At 34.9% G+C, this 23,495-nt stretch overlaps 2 protein-coding genes across 4 annotated transcripts in view; one reads left to right on the forward strand and one right to left on the reverse strand.

Moving 5' to 3' along the window:
• Positions 1 to 543, forward strand: part of Smp_128190 (hypothetical protein) — a gene marked incomplete at both ends in the record, with an annotated part of 39,032 nt that extends 38,489 nt beyond the window's left edge. The window contains one exon of the mRNA XM_018796244.1: positions 432 to 543. Coding sequence (XP_018650476.1) covers positions 432 to 543 — 112 coding nt within the window. The remainder of the gene's footprint in view (positions 1 to 431) is intronic.
• An 11,782-nt stretch (positions 544 to 12,325) lies between these two features.
• Smp_011270.1 (putative sj-Ts4 protein) lies at positions 12,326 to 20,682 on the reverse strand (the record flags this gene model as incomplete). 3 transcript variants are annotated; one of them, XM_018796245.1, is made up of 6 exons in its annotated part: positions 12,326 to 12,363; positions 15,348 to 15,363; positions 17,257 to 17,391; positions 19,264 to 19,584; positions 19,690 to 19,859; positions 20,469 to 20,634. In XM_018796245.1, 6 exons carry the CDS (start codon positions 20,632 to 20,634, stop codon positions 12,326 to 12,328), a joined length of 846 nt encoding a protein of 281 aa, XP_018650477.1. The 3 variants fall into 3 exon arrangements, with proteins under 3 accessions (XP_018650477.1, XP_018650478.1, XP_018650479.1); XM_018796246.1 differs by lacking the exon at positions 15,348 to 15,363 and having other exon boundaries at positions 12,331 to 12,363; positions 20,469 to 20,682; XM_018796247.1 differs by lacking the exons at positions 12,326 to 12,363; positions 15,348 to 15,363 and adding an exon at positions 15,319 to 15,336.
• Positions 20,683 to 23,495: the final 2,813 nt, after the last annotated feature.

The raw sequence follows: 23,495 nt of genomic DNA on the forward strand, positions 1-23,495 counted from the left end.
TAATTAACATTGACCTGTATAAAATAGAAATTTAAGTCAAGTTATGAAGCAATCTCGTAAGAGAAAATCAACGGGTAGCAACAAATAAGAATTTTTATTAAAAAAAGTCAACGATATGACTGTTATGTTTTATATCACATAGAAAAATACACGTGAAGATATAAGAACTTTCGTCTAAATTAGAGTGAATAGTTTCACAGTATTTAGGCACCAAGTTGATGTAAGACACTAAATAGGAATACTATATATTTGTAAAATCTCAGCGAATGAATTTGTAGTAAATCCAACATTTCACCTAGCAATCTGGTTCAAGCTTTTTCAAGGAAATTATTTAAGAGAATACTTGCATGTTTCCTTACAGATCCTTAGATTATTCATTCGTTTATATTATATTCAATCCAATATTAATTTGTTTTTCTTATTCTCATTAGCTACTAGTCGAGCTGAACAATTACCTTCTAAACGATTAGATCGTAAACAACTAAAAATAAGCAATACATTCAAAATTTCAAAATATGAATCAAATTTAAAATATTTAGGTAAAATTCATTATTTTTTATCAAAGAAAATAAATCAAACAAGCAATACCCGAAAGTATACAAATTGAAGTATTTATTGTAAACAAACAGAAAAACCTTTCTTTATTCAAAATAATAGAATATAGGTAAGTGTGCAATTGTATTGTTTCTTAATTATCTTAGTATCTATAATGTATGAAATTATTTAACCTCAAAACAAAATTATTGCTTCATGATTATTCTATTAAAAGAATAAAAAGATGTGTCTATTCCTTGTCATTTAAAATCAATTTAATATGTATAATATGATCCGTTTTTTTATTTAAATTACTATATATGATACATGGAGGACAACTTACTGACTCATTCGAGGTAAAGTTCGGTGTTAGGCAAGGTTGTTTACGCTCACCCTTTCTCTTTCTTCTGATGATCGACTGGATCAGGAAGACGTCAACATCTGGAGGGAAGCACGGGATACAGTGGATAGCTAGGATGCAGCTGGACGATTTAGAATTCACAGATGATCTGGCACTTCTATCACACACCCAACAACAAATGCAGGAGAAGACGGCCAATGTAGCAGCAGCCTCAGCAGCAGTAAGTGTCAATATAAACAAAGGGAAAAGCAAAACTCCAATACAACACAACATGCACCAATCGAATTACACTTGACGGAGAAGCTTTGTAGGATGTGAAAACCCTTACATATCTGGGCAGCATCATCGATGAACACGGTAAATCTGATGCAGATGTGAGGGTGACGATCAGCAAAGCAAGAGCAACATATTTACAACTGAAGAACATCTGGAACTCAAAACAATTGTCAATCAACACCAAGATCAGAATTTTCAATACAAATGTCAAGACGGTTCTACTGTATGGGGCGGAGACGTGGAGAACTACGAAAGCCATCATCCAGAGGATACAAGTGTTTATTACCAGTTATCTACGCAAGATACTTCGGATCCGTTGGTCAAACACTATCAGCAACAACCTACTGTGGGAGAGAACAAACCAGATTCCAATGGAGGAAGAAATGAGGAAGAAGCATTGGAAGTGGACAGGACACACATTGAGGAAAGCACCCAACTGCATCACAAGACAAGCCCTCACATAGAATCCTGAAGGCCAAATGAGAAGAGGAAGACCAAAGAACACATTACGCCGAGAAATTGAGACAGACATGATAAGAATGAACAAAAGTTGGATAGAACTAGAAAGGAAGGTCCAGGACAGAGTGGGTTGGAGAATGCTGGTCGGCGGCCTATGCACCTTTGGGAGTAACAGGCGTAAGTAAAAAAAGTAAGTATATGTGATAGAATGCAGTTATTAATGTGTATTAATGGACAACCATGTCACATTTTACTATCATCAGTATGGAGTTGCAAAGATCGTTGAATTTCTCATCACTATGCATCCACAACCCCATCCACTGCCCCTAGTAGGATAAAACAGCCATTCAGTGTTTCCAGATTTTCAATGGTTATCTAACTTAGATCGGTTAGTAATATCAATAACATATCATTTTTGATCACCTATGTGTGATTTACGGTAAAAACGTATAGTGATCAAATTCTGAGTGACTAGAAATGAGGAAATATGTTTGCAAGTATATAGGTTTGAAAATATTAATAAATAAAGGGAATAGTCATACGATTTCAATTGTTGAGAAGTATGAGAAAAAAGAGTAAATTGACTGCAACTGTTAACACTTATGAAGATTTATGAAAATACTCATAGATATTAATGAGTTTTAAGCTCTAAGAAGAGTAAAATATCGATCTATTTTACTTAAATTGCTATGAAAACATTCTCCTCACATTATCCGGTTGATTTTTTTCCTCACATTTATCTTAAATATCGTGACACATCAGTATATAATCAGATTATTTTGTAAAGGTCATGAACAACGATACTATATCCCTCGTTACAACTTTTATTTCTCAACTTGTTGTCGAAACTAAAGTACTCTTTTCATTTTGAAAATTATTCATATCATGTAAAAATAACCGGATATTTGCAATACTTGAGATTAGTTTTTGATTCAGATCATGTTTCAAGGATAAATTTCTAATAGATTCCATGATCTGGCAATAAATTAAGTAGATTACGATAATCAATAACTTTTCAATGATAGCTCAGAATATTCATGCTAAATCATGACCATTAGTTTTTTTTATAATAGTTGAATCCATGAGTCGATGTAAGCTAGATTACCATTATAGACCTGGAAGCACTGAATGGCCATTTCGTCTTAGTATATGACTCCTTGGCAGTGTACATCTACGTCCCACATATGGGACTCGAACTTAGAGCCTTCGATCTCGCGCGCGAACGCTTGACCTCTAGAACACTGAGCCGGCATCCAACGGTGTTAATGTCTAACTTCGATCGATCCATGAATGACTGCGCAACCATTAATCGATTGTGTGTGGTAGATAACTTTTCACTGGATATGAACTGAACTCCACTGACCATGACTTCTCACTAGAACTCTAAGAAGTTCATCATGAATCTAGTCACTAGTGAGCACATGATGTTTATTATCAGAATGGGGGTTTGTGAAGATCGTAGTAATTTTGGTAATTATTATTTTTTTACCCAGTTTTTAAACTGTTATGGGTTCACTCTACAAATTCACACTCTCATCATTTCATTATATAATTAGAATTTAATTCCGATAGAATTGTAAACCAGTAAAAATAGCCAGCTATCAGCTTAGTAACAATAGTCAGTCTACAGCGAAATTGTAATAATTATCATAATAAATTCTTATAATAATTATGCATGTTAGAAACAAGTATACATTAACAAAATTCATTCAATAGCACATGATAAAAATGTTTAATCATACTAGGTCAGTTCATCAAACTATAGATGAATTTCAGCTTTCCATTGTATTTTATATAAACATCAAATGGATGAACAATGGTTTTATTATTTTTATTATTAATGATATTGACAGTAGTCAGTGTCCTTTAATAAAAAATAAATTACTCGTTTTTATTTTATACGTGCATGTTTTTAAAATGGTCGCCAAAAATGCAGTAACCGATAATAGTAAGTATCATGACATTGTCATTTCTGTCTATTGAGTTTTATCGATCACAAGAGCCTCGTTTACCCAATAATATGATAACAGAATGCAATCTCTTCAGCTTAAAACATTTTAATTAACAAACAAACAACACTCTACGTAGACTGGTATAACAGAGCCCCTGTCAACTAGGTTAGAAGGCCACTTGGTTCATTAGGAGAAAAACTCATCTCGAAAAAGCGAAATTATCATGACGCTAATGTCACTTCAGAGCAAAACAATTATTGGTAAATGAATGAGGATCACGTCCTCAAATTATTACACTAGTGTGGAGTTAGATTCAGTGTCTCAAAGTTTAATATCCTTCTGAAACGCTTGGATCATCCTGACATGACAGAGTCGTCGATAGAAATCGTCTATAGTTTGTAGTAACATCGCGTTTCTACCCTAACGAGATATCATGTCGACCCTCATTCACCAAATTATAGTCATCGCTCTGGTGTTACGCCGGACCTAATGGGCCATTCCAGACTAAGGCACCAAAATGAATACATAAGCTTTTGTCAGCCACGTTTCGACTTCAGAGAGTTCTCAACCCTCAGCAACGGAGAGTTAGTCTTAGATAGTGAGCAAGTATACGTTATATGTACATGTGAAATATACAGGTCAAAGATCCGTGTACTTTATAGTACACATTTCAGCATGAATGCTGTTTCTATTGCAACCGCTCCAGAATGAACCCTCAACACAATAGCCTTATTGCATTATCTAATGTGCTCTTATTTAGTTCAACTGTACTACAGAGTAATGGATTAACTCATTCTCTACCGTCCACATATATTGATTCAGCCACGCTATCTCTTAGTCGTCATGCAGTGGTCTGGGTCGGATGTTGCCTACGATTTAGATGAGTTAATTTTTTGTCTATATTAAAAGGGATTATTTATTTTGATATTCAAACCAAGTGTTATTAAGTCTCATTGAGATCTACGAGATATGACACACTTATTTAAGGGTTAGGTTGGACACGTAAAGATTGGAAAACGATTTTCTCAATATTTCCCATCCCATCTTCATTGTGTTTGTTAGGATGCTCTTTCATCACATTTCAGATGCTAGTTGCAGGTGCAACGGAAGGTGAGCTCTACATCCTATCATCACTGATTGGAAAATACAGTTCAGGGTATCAATAAGCATCAATAACGCCTTACGACGACTACTACTAATAGTAATAATAAACATCATTATGATTACAAATGTGTTTCGGTTTCCGATTACAAAATTAGAATAATTAATTTCTGTGTTTTGCAGATAAATTGGATAAAATCAATACTGGCATCAGTACGTCAATTGTTTTGCAACAGTTCTTTGAGACAAATAAAATTTATTATTCTTGCAGTGTCCGCATATGTCTCTATATACAGAAGTGACAATTCAACGTTTATTTGAGTATTTCAGTAAATGTGAATGTGTACATTTCTTGTGGTGAAAAATGTAATAGATCATTCCATTTATTTCATTGAAATAAACTTGCTTTAGTGATAAATCCATGTTCCTTTTCAAATAATCTTCGGCTAGTTGTTAAAGAACGTCATGAATAACAAATTACTAAACACTATTTGAATTAGGAATGATCATATATATGTCATTTTATTAAAAAGCTTTGTTGAATGAAAGCTTTATTTAATTGGTACTCCATGATAAGTGCAAGTCATTTTGACTCAAATTTAGACAGCAAATAAAGATAAATAAGAGAAAAGTTTCAAAAGCAACTAGGAGCTGGCAGAAACCTAAATATGACCGTCAAGGTGTTTTTCATTAATCGTAATAATATAAACAGTGAGGGACTCTTCATCAGTATTAATTTTAAGTTAGACACCAAAACGTGTACCAGTCATTTCTTTACTCTAGATTTTAGGTAGAAGAGTTATACCAATCAAACAACTCAAACCAGTAGATATTATTCCCGTGTTAAGTGATGTACTTTTCTATCTAGCACTTCACAATCTCAGCCCCACATTATTGAAGTGATTGTGTTTTGTTATGAATGAAAGAAACTTAGAAAGAGTCACTGATGAGTTATTTTGTCTATCTCATCATTCGTGACCTTAACAATAAAATTAAGTGCCAGTCTGAGAGTTCTTAGTTTGGCCTACCCCTTAGCCTACACAGTATCAAACTCAATAGCTTGTTCAGGTCGACACATTACCATTCAGCTAGTGAGCCTAAATTCAACTGTACACAAATTCAGTCGACTGTATTTATAGTATGGTCCTAATACAATCTTATTGATTATCTGGCGCTTGATTCTTTTCTTGGTTTACTCAGTGCTTTAAAAAACAAGCTGGGTTAAATGTAACTTCACGCTCGTTAGCTATCGGCCTTTATATGAATCCTAGAAGTTTAACAGAATACCATAACCTGAAGAGTGAATCAACTTGAAGGCCGAAAAGGGACTATTTAATGACTTTAGATGAAGACCATACTGAAGTCAACTGATTGAACTTGAAAACGTATACCACTGAATTCCAACTCAAAAGGTAAATGCATTGCGCCTTCCGGAATATCCTGGGTTCAACGAATAGCCTTAATAATACTGTGATCTAAACCTAATATTCTGACTTACCACACCGTTAATGAAAAATTCCCCCCGCCCTCCAATGCAACCCTGAATCCAATCATCCCATAATACGAATTATATGGAAAAGGATATCATTGCTTTAGGATGAATATAGGACCCTTAAGTTGTGGGTTAATAGACATCTTAACAACAATTAGCTCTAGTTATCGCGCCACCACTAGTTTGTATCTTATTTCGAACATCGTGGTGGTTGCGAGAAAATCGTCTAGGAATTTGGAAGCTAATTGAATCTAAGTTTGAAATTGTGAGACATCTCAGATACGGTTGAATCTAATTCGGGAAACTGTTTACTTTTATTTCGAAACCTGTTGTTTACATAGGATTTTACCTATATGTGGCAAAAAGTATTTTTTTTTGTGGTCAAACCTCCCTGTTATATAATTTAGTTGTCTGAGTGAGTGAAATTGAGTTGATAAACTGTGTAGTCATGTATTTTTTCTTTTGGAGTACATTTCGAATGTCTGCTAGATGAAGAAAACTATCTGCAATACTGTTTATCGGCCACGACTGACCAAATAAATTTAACGAGACATCTTCTGTATGTGGCTTATTAAACCAAAAATGAATGGTCAACAAACGGTCGAAATAATGTTAGCACAGTGTTATCATTAAAATTATCGACTGTGAACGTTACTGCTCTGAAACTTATGTAATATAGGAAACTAAAGAAATAAAAATTTTATTTTGCGTTCCATCTGCTTTATCGTCAAAAAAGTGAAATTATTGACAGCTAACATGCTTCAGTTTCCGAGTTGTTTAAGCTGTATCATTTTATTTACAGGTTTAATATGACTTTTATGACGCAATTATTTTACAGACTAGACCTTTCGTTACCAGTAATTACGATTTATTTGACGGAATAGGCTAACTGGATCTTGTTAATGACGTATTTGACGTGAATTTCATAACATATAAGAAACCATATGAACTTTATTTACATATGATAAGGAAAATTAGGAATATGAAGTATACAGTGAACATTTTATACGAAAATGAATAAAATTGTACAATACGACTTATCAATAAACACATGATATTTAGATACTTATGATTTAGCAAATACCGTGACAATATTAGTCTGAAAACATACTGGTTTAACACTATGTAAGGTTAAAGGTGTATAATATCGAAAAGTGCTGAACAAGCACAAAACAACTGTCCATTGTTCCCTCCTTCCCACTAAATCTCCAAATGATGTTGACTCATGATCAGAATGACCACTAAAGTTAGTCACAATAAAAGCTTAAAAACTTATATAAATGAGTAAAATATAAATGAATTTTAAGCAAAGATTGATAGTGTCTACCAGTGGAATCCAGGATGCGCGTTTCGTCGCATTTGGGACTCGTCAGGTGGATGTACCTGCATCTCAGAGTTGATATTCACTCTGGTACTCGAACCCAGTGCCTTTCGCTTCAAACGCCAACGCGTTATCCACTCGGCCATTGAGTCCTGATAGCCACTTGCTTGTACGATGGGACGAAGTTTAAATTCATTTAGTATTGTTTGTTTGAAACTTCCCATCGATGTGTTAGGACTACAACTGGTCAGTCTCTAATTGGCATATCCATCTTTGCTTACAATGCTTGTGAATTAAGGCTATATCGAGGCAATACGCACAGTATGCACATGTGCCAATTAGAGACTGACCAGTTGCAGTCCTAACACATCGATGGGAAGATTCAAACAAACAATACTAAATGAATATAAATGAATTTAGTTTCAGAACACATCTATATATTCATAAATATATTTAAGTAACACACCATGTATTTTCCTATTCATTCAAAAACTAACTAGCTAACGTGTGTTTTTTTTAAATAATGAATAATAAATTAACGGAAATAACAACCACATTCATTATTATTATTATAATATACACTTTGAAGTAAACAGAGACAAAGATGACCTTTAACCATCATATCAATAAAATAATTAACGTATGACAGAATTCAAAACTTATTTTCATACCGATTCGTATAATAATAATAATAATAATAATAATAATAATAATAATAATGGTAATAGTAATAGTAATAATAACAATAGTAACAATGGTAATAAACGTACTAAGTCCAAATGTTTCATCTATTATACAACTCAATAGATTGTATAAAAATTGAATCTGAACGACGTACACGTTTATGTATGATGAAATAAGATTTTTCAAAAAAAAAAAACAAATTCATCAAAACAAAACGTGTTTGTTACTAAGTTCTATCCAAAGAATCATGATGATGAAATTAATGAATCATTTAATTATGAATGAGTTATGAAAATATTAATAAGAATATTGTGAATAGAATATATTAGCAATTATATTTATTGATAAATGGTTAACTAGAAGATAAGTCTGATATGTACATCATAGATAATGTTAACATAATTCCATAACATCCAATATTAACTGATTACTATACATAAATATCTCATGTATTTCGGAAAATGTTACTAAAAAAGGCCCCCAAATGCCCTGGAACGGTCGAGAGTGAGGAGAGTCCGTTCTCCCTCTCGAAATACTCTCACATGGCTACGCGTATATAGCCTCTGCCAGGGAAGTCCTACTCACCGCCTTCTCGTGGTGGGGGTGTTGTTCACAAAAGTGAGAGGACGAAAAGCGAATGTCCGGAGCTTAAACCGGGTTGGTGGACACGGCGAGTCCACCTAGGGGAGTTGGAAAACCCTCATTCCAAACCAATGGGTCACATGGACTCCAGTATCCTAAGGGAACAAATGGAGTATGAATCAATCGTTGGTCACTGGCTACCATGGGACTGCATCTCCTTACGATGCTTCACTGTCTTGTGGATCAGATCTTTAGGTCAAAGGCTCCGGGTGTGACCCCTAAGAAAACCACCTGTTTTTGGTTTGGGTACCCGGGCAGTATCGTAGCCCTCACACAAATGAAATGGGATTTGTGTGGCGCTATGTATCTGGTGCCACTTTGTACCAATATTTGTGTGTTTAAATAAATAAACTAAAATTTGATACTCAAGATATTCAAATCACCGATAGATATTTAAAAACAGAATAACTACTCAGTATGTTTTTTTATATTTTAGTAAATAGCCAATTTATGTACAAAATATTTGACAATCTTAATAACCGTATTTGAAGACTGAGTAAAAAGATCACTGAATTAACTATGTACTTAAATGAATCCAGAAAAAGCATTATATGATCTATACATTGTTATTACTCAATTTCGCTATAGTCTGTGGTGATGAACTTAAAACATGAACTGGTCAATGAAAGTCCTCTTCTTTCTTTTCTCTGACCTTCAAATTTATAGATCTACGTTTTTAATTCAGAATCTGTCGTTAGTAAAGTCTTGACGCTGAAAACTAAGTGGACTGGATTGTATATATATAATCCCACTCTAGTATCTTGAACATCTTAGTTTGCTTACTGAAGTCTTGTTGAACAGAACAATTAACCATGTGGTGTGTGCTACTGATGTTGACAGACATAAGTAATAGGTATCATCGATCGGAAGTGGAATGCCTGCAGGCATATCAAAGAGAACGAGAACAAAGAACGATAGGTATGGAAACGAAAGAGCAATGAAGTCTGAGACGATTGACTGATATTTGCAAAAGGAACAGTCAAGTTCGAAACAATTGATTGACATTTTGCAAATAAGGTGTTCACTGCATGGGTCTCAGACTTTACTAAGACATTCCACAATTTTGTATTCATGTACATTCGGTTGTCCCTACTTGTGTTCTCATTCACTACACCAGTACTTACCATAAAATGCCTCAAAATCACTCGTCCATAGTATTCTGAACATAATTCATATCATTTAGATTATAGGTTTTTGTGTAGACTCGAAAACATGAGTTTACAGACAAGAGAATATAAAAGTTAAATGTCTGTCATTTAGATAAACATGTAATTTAATCCGTAGTTCAAATAGATTGTAGTACTTCCTCTCTTGAGGACTGGATACAAGTCATTAGTCACCATATTTTTAATGATAGATACACAAGCACCTATTGCTGTATTTGATCGCTTCTAGTGTTTTTATTACTATAAACAAAAGAGAAAAGGTGGCAAAACCAGTATTTATGAGTAACTTTTTTAACTCAGCACCATATAAATAGCAACAAACTATTGTCTTTGAGATCTATTCATCTAATTTATGTCAGTAGATCAATAACTACTATCACTCACTCATCATTAAAAGGCCGCCGCCATGTAATACGGAAATGAATCATATACTAATTGCTATAACTATGGAATCTAATCTTATTCTGTAAAAATGTTTAGCATTATCATTTCGGCGATATACTCAGCTGTATTTTGTAGTGCAATATATGCTTCTAGGTTGGTTAATCTTTGATGAAACCTGAGTAATATAAAACAATGTAATTAAATGTCAATAGCCGGATTGTCCTTGAGTTTTTTCAAGGTGAGACTAACTTCAGATAAAATAAAAGGTTAATACAAATCACATCATTAGTGGATTTGCCAAGTCAACATTACAAAATTATCGTGCACGTATTATTTTACAAGTGTCAAAAATTATTGTTCCACAGTTAGCAAAACAAAAGTTTACTTGATGGCTTAGGAAAAATCTGTAGTTCGACTTTATCTAAATCATAATATAGGTGGGGCCGGGAAGTTGCAGTTACGCACACACCAAATTATGAAGTCAAAGAGGATACGATTGGTTCCTATGATTTCGTACCCTTTTACACGAATATTTCTCGAATCGTATTAGTAGTGTTCATCCGGTCAAAACTCAATTAAGTATTTTCTCAGTAAATTGCACCATAACAGCCTTCCAACTACTAAAGATCTTTAATCAAGTGCTTTGGATTAATACACACATTAAGATTAATGTGAATTAGAAGTGCATTAAACAGAGCAGAAGTCATGAAACTACTTATTTCTTAATCATTAAGATACTGTTAATAATGTCTTAATTAAAAACCACTAAGGAAGCCTACAAAGTTCTGGTAATATTTAGAAATGTTTACACCAAGTCACAGGACGTGGAATCCTAGTTCGCTTAGAGACCTAGTAACAAATCTTGAATTGCTCATTGTCTATTACATATGCTTATCACTGACTAACTAGCCTTTTCATTAATGATTCCTGGCATCGTTTTTTGTACAGCATCCTAAAGTAAGTTATTTTAAACAAGGAATTCCTTTCATAACATTGGTTTTACGTAAGTAGACATTTCGGTAATTAAAAGACAGTGGTAATACTTCTCATTTTAGAACCCTGATTGTTCATTGTAACCTAATCATATAAGCTATTATAGTTTGACCTCATCAGTCGGTTAGAACTTACATGGATAAACAATCCAACAAAACTCCATAATCCTAGTTCAACGTAATTATTAGCATGGAAACGATTACCGCTGGTGAAGGAACATCAAAGGTCAATATACAGTACAATATCCTTGATTAGCACTGAACAAGATTGTCGGATTGTAAATGATTTATGGCTGTCCTACATAAAACTCAGTGCTGAATACCATAGCATTTCCAGAGAGAAAATTTGGTGCGAATAATCCTGTTCGAGAAACATCTTTGCAATGCAATAATGGATGACATGGGTTCCAGTTTCCAATAAAGCATGAATATTATAAACTTCTTACGTAGATTTTATTGGGAAATTCATACAACAGAGGTCTAATTGAAATAGGACCCCTTCGAATATATTTTCTACAGCAACTAAATATGTAATCTACACAACAATCTCAACTAAGCAATAACGACTAAACACTACAAAATGGTAAAGGCGCTGTTAAAAGCATCGACTATTTTAATAATAAACTTATATTATTATTAGAAAAGAAATCAAATCAATAGATGCGAAAAATAATATCAATCAAAATTATGCAGAGTAAGAAAACTATTATCAACCGAGTTCATGGAAAAAGAAATCTATTATATTGTGATATTAAAAATAGTAATAATAGCGATGGTTTAAAAAAAATTATTTATTTATGAACTGTTCACACTTGTATCGGATTCATCTTTATCACCAGAAATCTAAAATGTAAAAATATGTAAAGAAATAACTTGTATGTATGAGATGGGTTTATACTTACGAATGGATCCAGTGTATTAATGATCATGCAAGATACAGATATATTAACGAAGGCATAGACTACATTATACGTTTAAACTGGATAGTGTGACAGAAGTCTAAACATATCGGATCTAAGTTGTGACCCTATTACCGGATCATAAGACTAACACGACATATTGTCAGTTGACTAATGTGGTAAAGTTGGCACGTTGTATTCCGCCTAAGTGGTCTAAGGATAAAGTATTCATTGTGAAACATAAAAGTCCTGGGTTCAGCTACTACTAACGGGGTTGCAAGGGATTTGAACTATTGAAGAGAGCTTCAGAATACGATGAAACAACTGAACAATACTTTCTGGTTTTCTGTTATTGTTCAACTGATGTCTGTTGGTGTTAAAAACCAGAGCTGATACAACATGACCGGCATTTATAAACACAGCAGTGTATAAGCTTTGCTTATCATAAAATAATGAGAGCATGAGAAAAGAATATTTCCTCACAAAGATGAAAATCAAGGTTCATATTCCAAAAACAAAGAAAACTTTCACAACAACATTAAAAAAGTAAATGTTTGTAACCATTGTCAGATCACACATGAACGCTTGGGGAAACCAAAAATAGGGTATTAAAATTAATAAGTGTAAGAATCACAGGTTTGAAACTGAGGGGAACTGCAGAGCTATTAAGCAACCACACCGTATGACACAATCTCCAATTGAAATGGCTAAATAATATTTAATCTGATATCTACATAAGATTGATTCCGATTGGTGATTCGCACTATTTATGATTATCAATATAATTTTCATATTTTAATCTTACTGGATTTGACAGAATGCTCTTTTTAAGATAATGATTCCTAGTATCTAGACCAATACTAGCTGCCAAATGAGAGTCATTAATTTGAGAACTAATTATTGTTAAAATTCTGTAAAATATCTTTAATATTTCATAAACATCTATCTGACTGCAAATATTAATGGATATTTGTCAATAAGCTACATATTGAAAAACGAAACTCTGCAGATTGAGACCAATCAAAAAAGATTCTAAGCTACTTTCTGGGGAGAAAACAATATAAGAGGGAGAAAAGCAAAAGGAGTGTCAATCTCAAAATGCATAAAAATTATTAGTAAAATGCGAATGGGATTTCACATCAACGAAATTGACAAAAGTAGGTATGATTTATTATCACATAAAAGGGTACATTTTTAGATTTTTATACTAAAACACAGATATATAAATGAAGAATATACTTTCAATAAATTCTCTTCTGGATCTACAGTTATATATCCAAATTAATAGTTCAAAAAGTGTCTAGGTTTAGGGCAAGGTACATTTTAAATGATGTACTTTGCTTTAAACCTAAACACTTTTTGGACTATTAATTAGGATACATAAATGCAAAACCAGAGGAGAATTTACTGGAAAAAGATTCTTCATTCATATGTCTGTGTTTTAATATGATAGGAATTTCCAAGTGACTAAAATATTTACACATTTATCGGTCATTTACTTTAGAAGGTACTACATATTAGAACATCTTTGGTAGATAGAAAAAAATTGGTAAGAATATCTTAGCCTACTTTTCTTACTAAAACAGAACACAAACCTCTGTGGTGTTTGTACTAAGTGCATTGTAAACATTTAAACGTACCATCCAAACTTCAATCTACAGTATAATGACACGAGCTCGTTGTACTTATTCAGTCATGGCTATTACAGTATATACTGATTTCTAGTTTGCATGTTACGTCATACGTTATCAGTACTTTGAAATAACTTAACCTTCCTTAAGAGGTTACCGACAAAATGGCTATACGCTGCTGTTACATCAACAGATCCAATATTATTGAACAGGACATTAAGTGTTAAGGTAGTTTGACGGCGAACATTCGGTGACCACTTGAACTTGTGAGAAAAAATGTGACAAAATGAATTTTCTTGATATTCCGTTAAACAGATCGTGAGTCGATAGCCAATATCTTGTTCAAAAACAGCCCATCTGTGAGTCAATACACTAATTGTTTTAGTTTTCCATTCATTTGTTAAAAAAGAAACTTGATTAGATGCTTGACAAATAGTCAGTCAGCTACATATATGCATCAGTCCAAGTTGCCACACTTTATTAGCACAACAAAATGAACACCAGATCCATAGAAGTAGTTACTTTTATGGTATTAATATATAAAAGAGAGATTGTGTATGAGACTACAATACAGGAAGAAGGAATTAGTCCGTAGAAAGAAAGGTATAAAGCGATTTTAATATCACGCTTTAAGAGAAGACAAAGAGTGTATACACCTACGCAATTGTGATCGATTCTGAGCCATGTCATTTAACCGTTGGTTACGATAGTCGCATGGACCCCAACCAAGTAATCTGCATCTAGCAACGTGGCCTTACAAAGTTTATAACTAGTTGTGTAATCTGCTTTATCATTACCATTGACTCAAAATTCATCTAGATTAGTTTTCGTTTTTCCATGTGCACATCTGAGTAGACGACAACGAGGATTCAACTTAAAACGATGTTATTCATTCACAGATTTTTCATACCAAATTTACTTCTACCGTTTTTAATCGTATTATGCTGATGTAAATCCCAACAACTCGAGTTAGGTCCGGTATTGGTTATTCTTAGATATATAATCCAACAAGCTCATTTATAATTAATGATACCCACCTATTTTGTTAGTATAAATAAAATCAGGCTGTTTTAGAAACTGAAAACGACGCGAATTTCAAAATCCCAGTGACGAGGGTTAAATGTTTGATTCAACATGGCTGAACTACAACTCCACATTACAACAAACATACACCACAATGAAATGAAAAACACTTCGGATTGAAAATAACTATATAAGGAGGAAAAAACATGTGTGCCAAACGAAGAGGAAAACAATTATGAGTTGATGTACTAAAACCTTAATATGGTCGAATTACTTGGGAAATAAGAACTCTAAGTATAATGAAATAAAAATAAAATAAGTGATTCATACAATTGTTTTAAAATGATAAAGATAACAGTAACTAGAGAAAACTGTTTTTTCAGTTTAGCATTAAGAGAATTTTAATATTTTGTTACTGACTAACGAGTGGATTGCAGTACACAGATTTTATCCCACTTATTATCTACCACAAAGTTATATTTGAATGAACTTTAGCCATTTAAACTACATGGCCCCAACTTCCCGAGTCGAATCCAGGCTTTTTCAGGAACGGACAGTGGACTTACTTACTGACACCTATTACCCTTCGAAGTGGAGCATAAGTTGCCGATCAGGATTCTTCAATTAACTTTGTTCCAGGAAATCCTTTCAAATTGCTACTCATTCTTTGAGATGGTGAACAATGACAGGTTAAAGGTCAACCATAACCAATCAAGATCGGAGTCTACAGGACAGGCTGTGAGCCATATGTGGAGTGTTTGGTTGGTATATAAACCCAGCATGTTTGTGAATGATTTATACCGCAGAGGCTGAGATTGGTGTTCTGAACTTAACTGGCTGGGCTAAGTAGAAAGCAGGACCAATAAGTACTCTAGACCGCTCGCACGGGTTTTATGCGTCATTGGTTCGGTCGATAAATTGGCGGTATTGTCATGTTATACATTAACAGAGCATCCAGGCCACAGGTTATAACAGTACCTATATTTATTGTTTCGCTGATCGTTAGTAGGGATTTCGGCCTCTAGATTTCTGAAGGATCTCGGCTTTCATTATGAGGCGTCATAATTCTTCTAAATGAAGATCTTTTAACTCCGAGGGCAGAGTTAAATTGTTTTTTTTTGTTAGCGTCTTTTATCAAGGTTATTTTCTTTCAACAAGACTGTGGAGTGGGATGTTAAAGACACTTAATAACTAAGAACCGTTTTCCTTTTTCATTACAATACGCTCCCTAACATTTTTGAAGCTATCCGTTCAAAATTGAGCATTTTAATTATACATAAATGTATCCAGAATCCCTTGGTGAAGATTTCTTCTCAGGGTATCAGTATAGAGAGTAAATCTGACGTTTAACTGCGCCTCGAGAGTAGAAAATTTAGGAAGATTAATATGATTATGTGTCTGGATGAAGGTCAATCAATAATATTTTTATTCTCCTCCAGATTCAGAGAAACAGACAGTGGTGCCAACACCAGCAAGTTTTTTAATAGTAGGGGCGAACATATGTTACTAGAAATTTTATTTAAAATAAAGTAGTCCTGCAAGGATTTCAAAAGAGTTTCCATCCGAGCTGATGATGAGTGGTGTCCACCAAGGATGTCCACTTTCATTACCTGACTGGGAGGCCCCCAAATACCCTAGTGTGGCGGAGAGTGGGAAGGGTCAGCTTCCCTTCTCGAAATGCTCTCACATGGTCACGTGTATACAACCACTGCCGTCTCGAGTCGGTGTTGTTTACATAATTGAGAAGACGAAAAGCGAATTTCCAGCGCTTTAACCGGGTTGGTGGATATGGAGGATCTACCTCGGGAAGTCGGAAAACCCTGATTCCAAACCATTGGTGCCCATGGGCTTCAGTACCCTGAGGGAACAAATGGCGTATGAACCAATTGTTGGTCACCAGTTACTATGGGACTGCATTTCCCGACGTTGTTCTATTGCCTTGTGGATCAGACCTTTAGGTCGAAGGCTCCGGGTGTGGGTCCCCAAGAAAACCACATGCTTCGGTCTGAACACCCACGCATTATAACAACCAACACAAATCAAGTGACTTGTGTGGTGCATATGTATTCAGTGCCCCTTTGTACCAATATGTGTTCAAATAAATAATTATGAACCATAAACTTGAGACTGATAACACGCATAGCCAATAAAAGCTCAATAGATTTAATGTAATTTGATTCCATGAACCACTAATTTAGATTCGAATACACATCACCTAACTAGAGCTCCATCGCAATGATAAATTCTCAACTCTTCAATTTTACCCATGCTGTGCCTTCTCACTTTAGCGAAGATATAAACCGGTCTTATAATGTGAGTTCATAAACGTCTCCACTTACAAGAGAGAACGATGGCTTCTCAGGGATTGGTTCGAGTTCGATTTCTGTAACTGGTTCTTGTACATCAAAACGTTCCTTCATATGTTCAAGGAGAGTCACTAGTCTTTTCAAATCCATCCAGTTTATTCCTTTTGACTGAAGTATAAAGTAGAGACAAAACCCAGTTTAAAAGCTAACCAAGTGAAAAAAGTAAACCATTTAAAACTTTCTTAACCTAACCAGTTCAGATCACAAACAAAAATGTTTTCTCCGGAGATAATGAATTCGAATAAAAGTTCATGCGACTTGTATACATTCTTGAAAGCTAGCGATTCCCAGCAACCATCCATTACTATGACATAATCGTTCATAGTCAAGATACATTTTCTTTTCCTTGAGAAATAAATTCTGATAACTAACATGAGTTGATAAAACACAAACCCTTCTTGTTTACGCTGAGATTAATTATGTTGTCCATAATGTCAACCACAAACATTTGAAATCATAGTTTAACCAAGCAAAAATTCTTGTCCTTTCGACATGTGACTGACTCCTGAACTTCTTTTTCGACGCGATACGTTACTTTCGTACTAATTATCAAATAAATCCTGTAATTCTATGTTAGTCCTAGCCGATAATTAGTCACTAATAGGATGATTTTATTTCAAATTAATTCCTTGATTCTTTCGAAATTATTAGGGAAATTGCATGAACCTAAAAATTTTTAACTAGGGAAGCCTAGTGAAACCGTGATGTATTGGAGGAAATTAGGATAACGCTACGCTAATACCTTAGAAAATTAATTTTATATTAAAACTCTAGAAGAATCAGTTCATGTTAATCTTAGCGTCATTCATTCGCTTTGCTCAGAAAACTACCCCATCAAATCCCATTCGAACTTTAGAAACAAATTATTACAAAGCTGTTAATAAAGTCCTACTGGTAGTTGACAGAAGCAATCAAACAAACAATCAATGGAAATGTATGCTCTAAGTAGAATAGTTATGGCTTGGTTTAAGCTTATCAACATTTTATGATCGGTTTATCAATTTAAGACAGGATAGCTTTAGTTTTTTTAACCCCGAAGAACGGAATATGACTATTAATTGACATGATTAGCCCCCAAATGCCCTGGTACGGCCGAGAGTAGGGAGAGTCTGCTCTCCCTCTTCAAATGCTCACATGGCCAGCGAATATATAGCCTCTGTCAGGGAAGTCCTACTCACCGCCTTCTCGTGGCATTACTGTTGTTTACGAAATTGAGAGGACGAATAGCGAATGTCCGGAGCTTTAACCGGGTTGGTGGACAAGGCGAGTCCACCTAGGGGAGTTGAAAAACCCTGATTCCAAACCAATGGTGCACATGGGCTCCAGTATCCTGAAGGAACAAATGGCGTACGAATTAATCATTGATCATCGGCTACCATAGGATTGCATCTCCTCACGATGCTCCACTGCCTTGTGGACTAGACCTTCAGGTTAAAGGCTCCGGGTGTGGCCCCTAAGAAAACCACCTGCTTCAGTCTGGGCACCTGGGCAGTATCACAGCCCTCACACAAATCGAATGAGATTTGTGAGGCGCATATATATCTGGTGCTTCCTTGTACCAATATTTATGTGTTTAAATAAATAAATAACCGATGTGTGCAATTAATCCACATATAAGCCTTACTTATCTGGGTGTTAGTATTCAGTAAGCTATACCTGAAACCCTAACAAACTTGACCCTATTATTTGGATCTATATATGAACCTAATACTAAGAATACGAACGTTACCAGTAAGCTAAGTGGAATCCAAATAAAACGAGATACTTTAGTTTAATCAGATTTAATGAAATACACTAAAATTTTATTTGCTCAATACCACTATATTTTCATTAGGTTTCTGAAGATGCATTTGTATCACTTTCAATCGAAAATATGTTTAAACAAACCAGTGATAAGATTATCTTTGGGGCTAAAAGTTGAATTTTAAAGATTTTAAACGCATGGGGAAGAAACAACGGGAAATATAGCCAAAGACTAACCTCTTTAATTTGGTCCTCAAGTTTTCGAACATTCTCGAGAATAACATTGATACAACGTGCGACTATAGGAAGGCTTACAGCCTTAGCAGTAGAGTAAGCTAGTTCATACAAAGCAATAGCTTGTGAAAAGGTATTTTTAATGGTAGCCTTTGAAACTGTTTGATTTAGGTTACTTCCGTATGTAGCAAGAGTGGATAGAAGTGAATTAGCACGATCAACTGTCGAATGAATTAATGTAACAGCATGTATTGATGCCCTATGTTGTAGACGTACGAGTCGTTCTGTTGGTGTGGCATCACCTCCTATAGAAAACTTTGGGTCCTATGAAAGAAAAAATTGACAGTAGTAGTTTAAATAAGTAGTCTCTGAAATGATACAAAACGTCTCGAGACAACTCAGATTTTGTTTCAAAATGTAAGGGCTTACATCATCTTTCGGAAGGTATAGATTAGCACAAGCTTCCGCAATATTTAGGGCGCAGCTGGCAGTGGGTAGAATAATACATTCATTTGAAGTGTTCTTAATCTGTGCGCACGCTGCTTCAGCACGATCCAACACATGTTGACAAGCTATATCATCGATCTTTTGGACAATTCCTGTAAAACACAAAATGATTTGCACTAAAACTATGTATGCGAAGATATTACATTTCCAAGGATAGCCAAGATATTTTGAACAACCCGAATGCAATAAATATTGCGAGTTGTAGTCGAAACGTACAGACATACTCCGAAATCTTATTAAGTGATAAGTCCAGATTATTTGGTGTTAAAACCTTTTACAATTACAGGTAAAGGTACCATGAATGTGTGCATCATACGATGAAAAAATATGATGGTTGTGGGACAAATAATTATACACAGAAGCCCTCTTTAAACACATCGATTGAGAGAATTAATGGTTCAAAAACTTCACTGTTACAACTAAACACTGACAGAAGTCATTACTGACGTCATTATGTCGAGTATTACCGAGATTCATGTCTTATATAAGCAGTATACCTTGGAAAACCTTTATTTTACGAGACACCAATATTTAGGGCAGAAGTGAGGCGAAATACAACGCGTATATTAGCACAATATGAGAGAAATAATTTCTAATTCTAAAGTTGAAATACGTTGATTCCATGTTATATAGTTGAGGATTTAAGGCAAAGTATGGACCGATCTATTTTTATACGCAATATACTATAAATACAACCTCACCGCTCTCAACAATTGGTTTAATCACAGAGATAGCTTTATCTTCAGCTGTTTGGATAATTGGGCCTACAGACTCTTTTTTCTTGACCCAGTTGTAAACATCTAATGCTGTCTTGTACGTATCCCCAACTACAGAATAGCCACATAATCGCGTTGCGAAAGTAGTCATCACAACCAGCACTGCTACACCGGAAATTTAAATGTTACTTACGACCCAAAGTAGACAACGCATTTATATATGCACACTTTTGTTCAATATGCAATACTCCCATCTTTACGCTAAATAAAATAAGGGTGATTTTTCATTGCCATACTATGAGCAAAGAACGGCTAAAGATAAAATGTCATTTGACTGGTATACAGTGTTATGAAAACTGTTTCTTCCCAATAGAAACTATTGCGATATGTGTATTAGGTGACTTTTGTAACGACGAAATGAAAATCACATATTTCTTCCTATTTGTCACACTCTATATGTAACAACATTCATATTCAATATCTATTGTTTTTCCGTATCAATGTTAGAGAAACCTATACATGTGTTTGGTTAAGTATAAAATACATTACCGAGATTCTTGGAATACAAACGCTATCTTCTCCGTCTACTATTCTGCTTTATTAGCCACGACCTTCGAATGAAGATTATAATAGTATTAGAACATCTTTTTAGGCCTTCCCACACTACGTTGGAGTTTTTTCCCGGATCATTATTAAATAATATTATAGCTGTAAATAATTCCCCAAAATCAATAGCTTTCTAAGTGTTCGACATTGGATGCTGACCACGTTGTTTAAGTGGACTTGTTTAACTGAAGGCTTTCGGTCATGCATCCGTACCAGATCACGTTGCAATTCGGCGTGGGACACAGCTCCTATGTTTCAATAGTCAGTTAAGAACGAACGCCTCTCGATATATTGGTAACGTATCAAATATATCTTTCCTACCTCTTCTCGTCTGACTTCTGGTTTCTATTTGGCCAAAAGGGTTTCGATTATAGAAAGTGCTACTGATAGCTAATTGTAAAGTTAGAATACTAGTCGTATCCTCAATATTATCGGATTTAATCTTTCTCATTATGCTGTTTGTGCCTCCTCGGACAGAGGAAATTTGTTAATCAAGTAAGCTCATTTGTGGTTGTTATCTTAGGGAGCAGTTTACAAGTAACATTTATTTTACAACAACTGTTACCTGAAGATACCACCAGTATTGTAGTTTGACAACTTTTTACCAGTAACACGTATAATCGAATCGCGCCCACCCAGTTAAAATCAGAAGTCAGAAGCGAGGAGGTTGGAAGATATAGTTGATGGGTTATCAATATATCGAGAAGTAACTGATCTAATCTGACTAATCACAACATGGTTTCATTAGAACAAAATCATGTAGTACATGTCTGATAGATTTCTTTAACGAGGTTACTCGCATACGTGACCAGAAAAAGCTAGTGATTATACTTTATTTCGATATAAAGGAAGCCTTTGATAAAGTATCCCATAATCTTCTAATCAACAGACTCCAGTCAGTTGGAATTATAAACCCTCTATTGCAATGGATTAAGTCTTTCCTCACAAACAGATACCAAATAACCAAGATTAACTCTACAACATCTACACCTCGACCAATAACCAGTGGTGTTGTGCAGGGTAGTGTCTTGGGTCCATTGCTCTTTATAATTTATATCAACAATATATGCAAGTGCTTTGCCACAGGTAAGACCTATCTCTACGCTGATGACTTAAAAGTCATCTATAAAACTGACATTGGTGATGTACGTAGTACTATGCAAACGATCCAACATGAACTCAACAAAGTAGACGACTGGTGCAAACGCTGGGGTCTAGAGCTCAACACAGAGAAATGCGGTTGGCTATGTATTGGAAACACGTCACTTAAACTACAACTAGCACTTAACCAAAACCCTCTGCCCAGACTGACATCAGTAACTGGCCTTGGGGTGCATTACTCTGACAGTCTTAACTTCTCTGAACATATCTCAACTAAAACATCCCAAATGCGGAGATTGATTTGCTTCATCCTTCGTAATTTCTTTCGAAACGAAACTAAAATCATCCTGTATAAAGCCTGCGTAAGACCCATCGTCGAATACTGCTCGTTCTTATTTTCCAACCTACGCCTATCTGATATACTTAAGGTGGAAGGAATACAGCGAGAATTCACTCGCAAAATACTCAAGAAAGACCAACTCACTGACTACAAATCCAGATGCCATATCTTAGGACTAGAACCCCTCTGGAAAATAAGGCTTGGGTCTAACTTAATTCTTTATTTCAAACTTCTTAAAAACCTTACTTATCCCACATGTAATATAGCTCTCCACCAAGACTCACATGGATACAACCTTCGAGACAGAGTATCCACTGTCAAAATTGAAAAACACAGATCAAAAACACGTGAAAACTTCTTCCTTATCGAGTACGCATTGATATGGAACAGTCTTCCTTCTGAAATACGCATGGCAGACAAATTACATACGTTTGCAAGACTCATTGATCAAGCCCTCACCTGCATAGATCTGGCGCAAACGAACACATCCACGTCCCACACAGACATCATAGATTCTCTACATATATAGACTGAATCGCCTTATTTCCCTACCTTGTAGTTGTATTAGATACTTTCCCCTCACTAATTCTTTTCAATTGAAGTAGACAGGCAACTCACTGGACCTATCAATACTCGGTCGCTAAACGACGCTTACAAATACCCTAAAACGTCAGAAGGAACGCACAATCGACTGCCTACTGCCAGTTGTCGTACAACCACAGAACCTGTCACCCATCAACCGGTAAGCATAGAACAAAACAACCTCAGCGCCAATTCAGTGTGAGTTACTTCTTGTCTATTTATCAGCTTTTTACTCATCTGTACACTATGTTGCGTTGCCATTAATATTATTTCACCACTCGTTATCTTACCTTATCTGTAACTAATATTAATCTCCACTTTTCCGCCTACTATGGCAAAGAAATATCTTACACTATACCCTTCCTAATGCCTATACTCTGATT

Source organism: Schistosoma mansoni, chromosome 2 (genome assembly GCF_000237925.1).
Source record: "Schistosoma mansoni strain Puerto Rico chromosome 2, complete genome".
Taxonomy (NCBI): domain Eukaryota; kingdom Metazoa; phylum Platyhelminthes; class Trematoda; order Strigeidida; family Schistosomatidae; genus Schistosoma; species Schistosoma mansoni.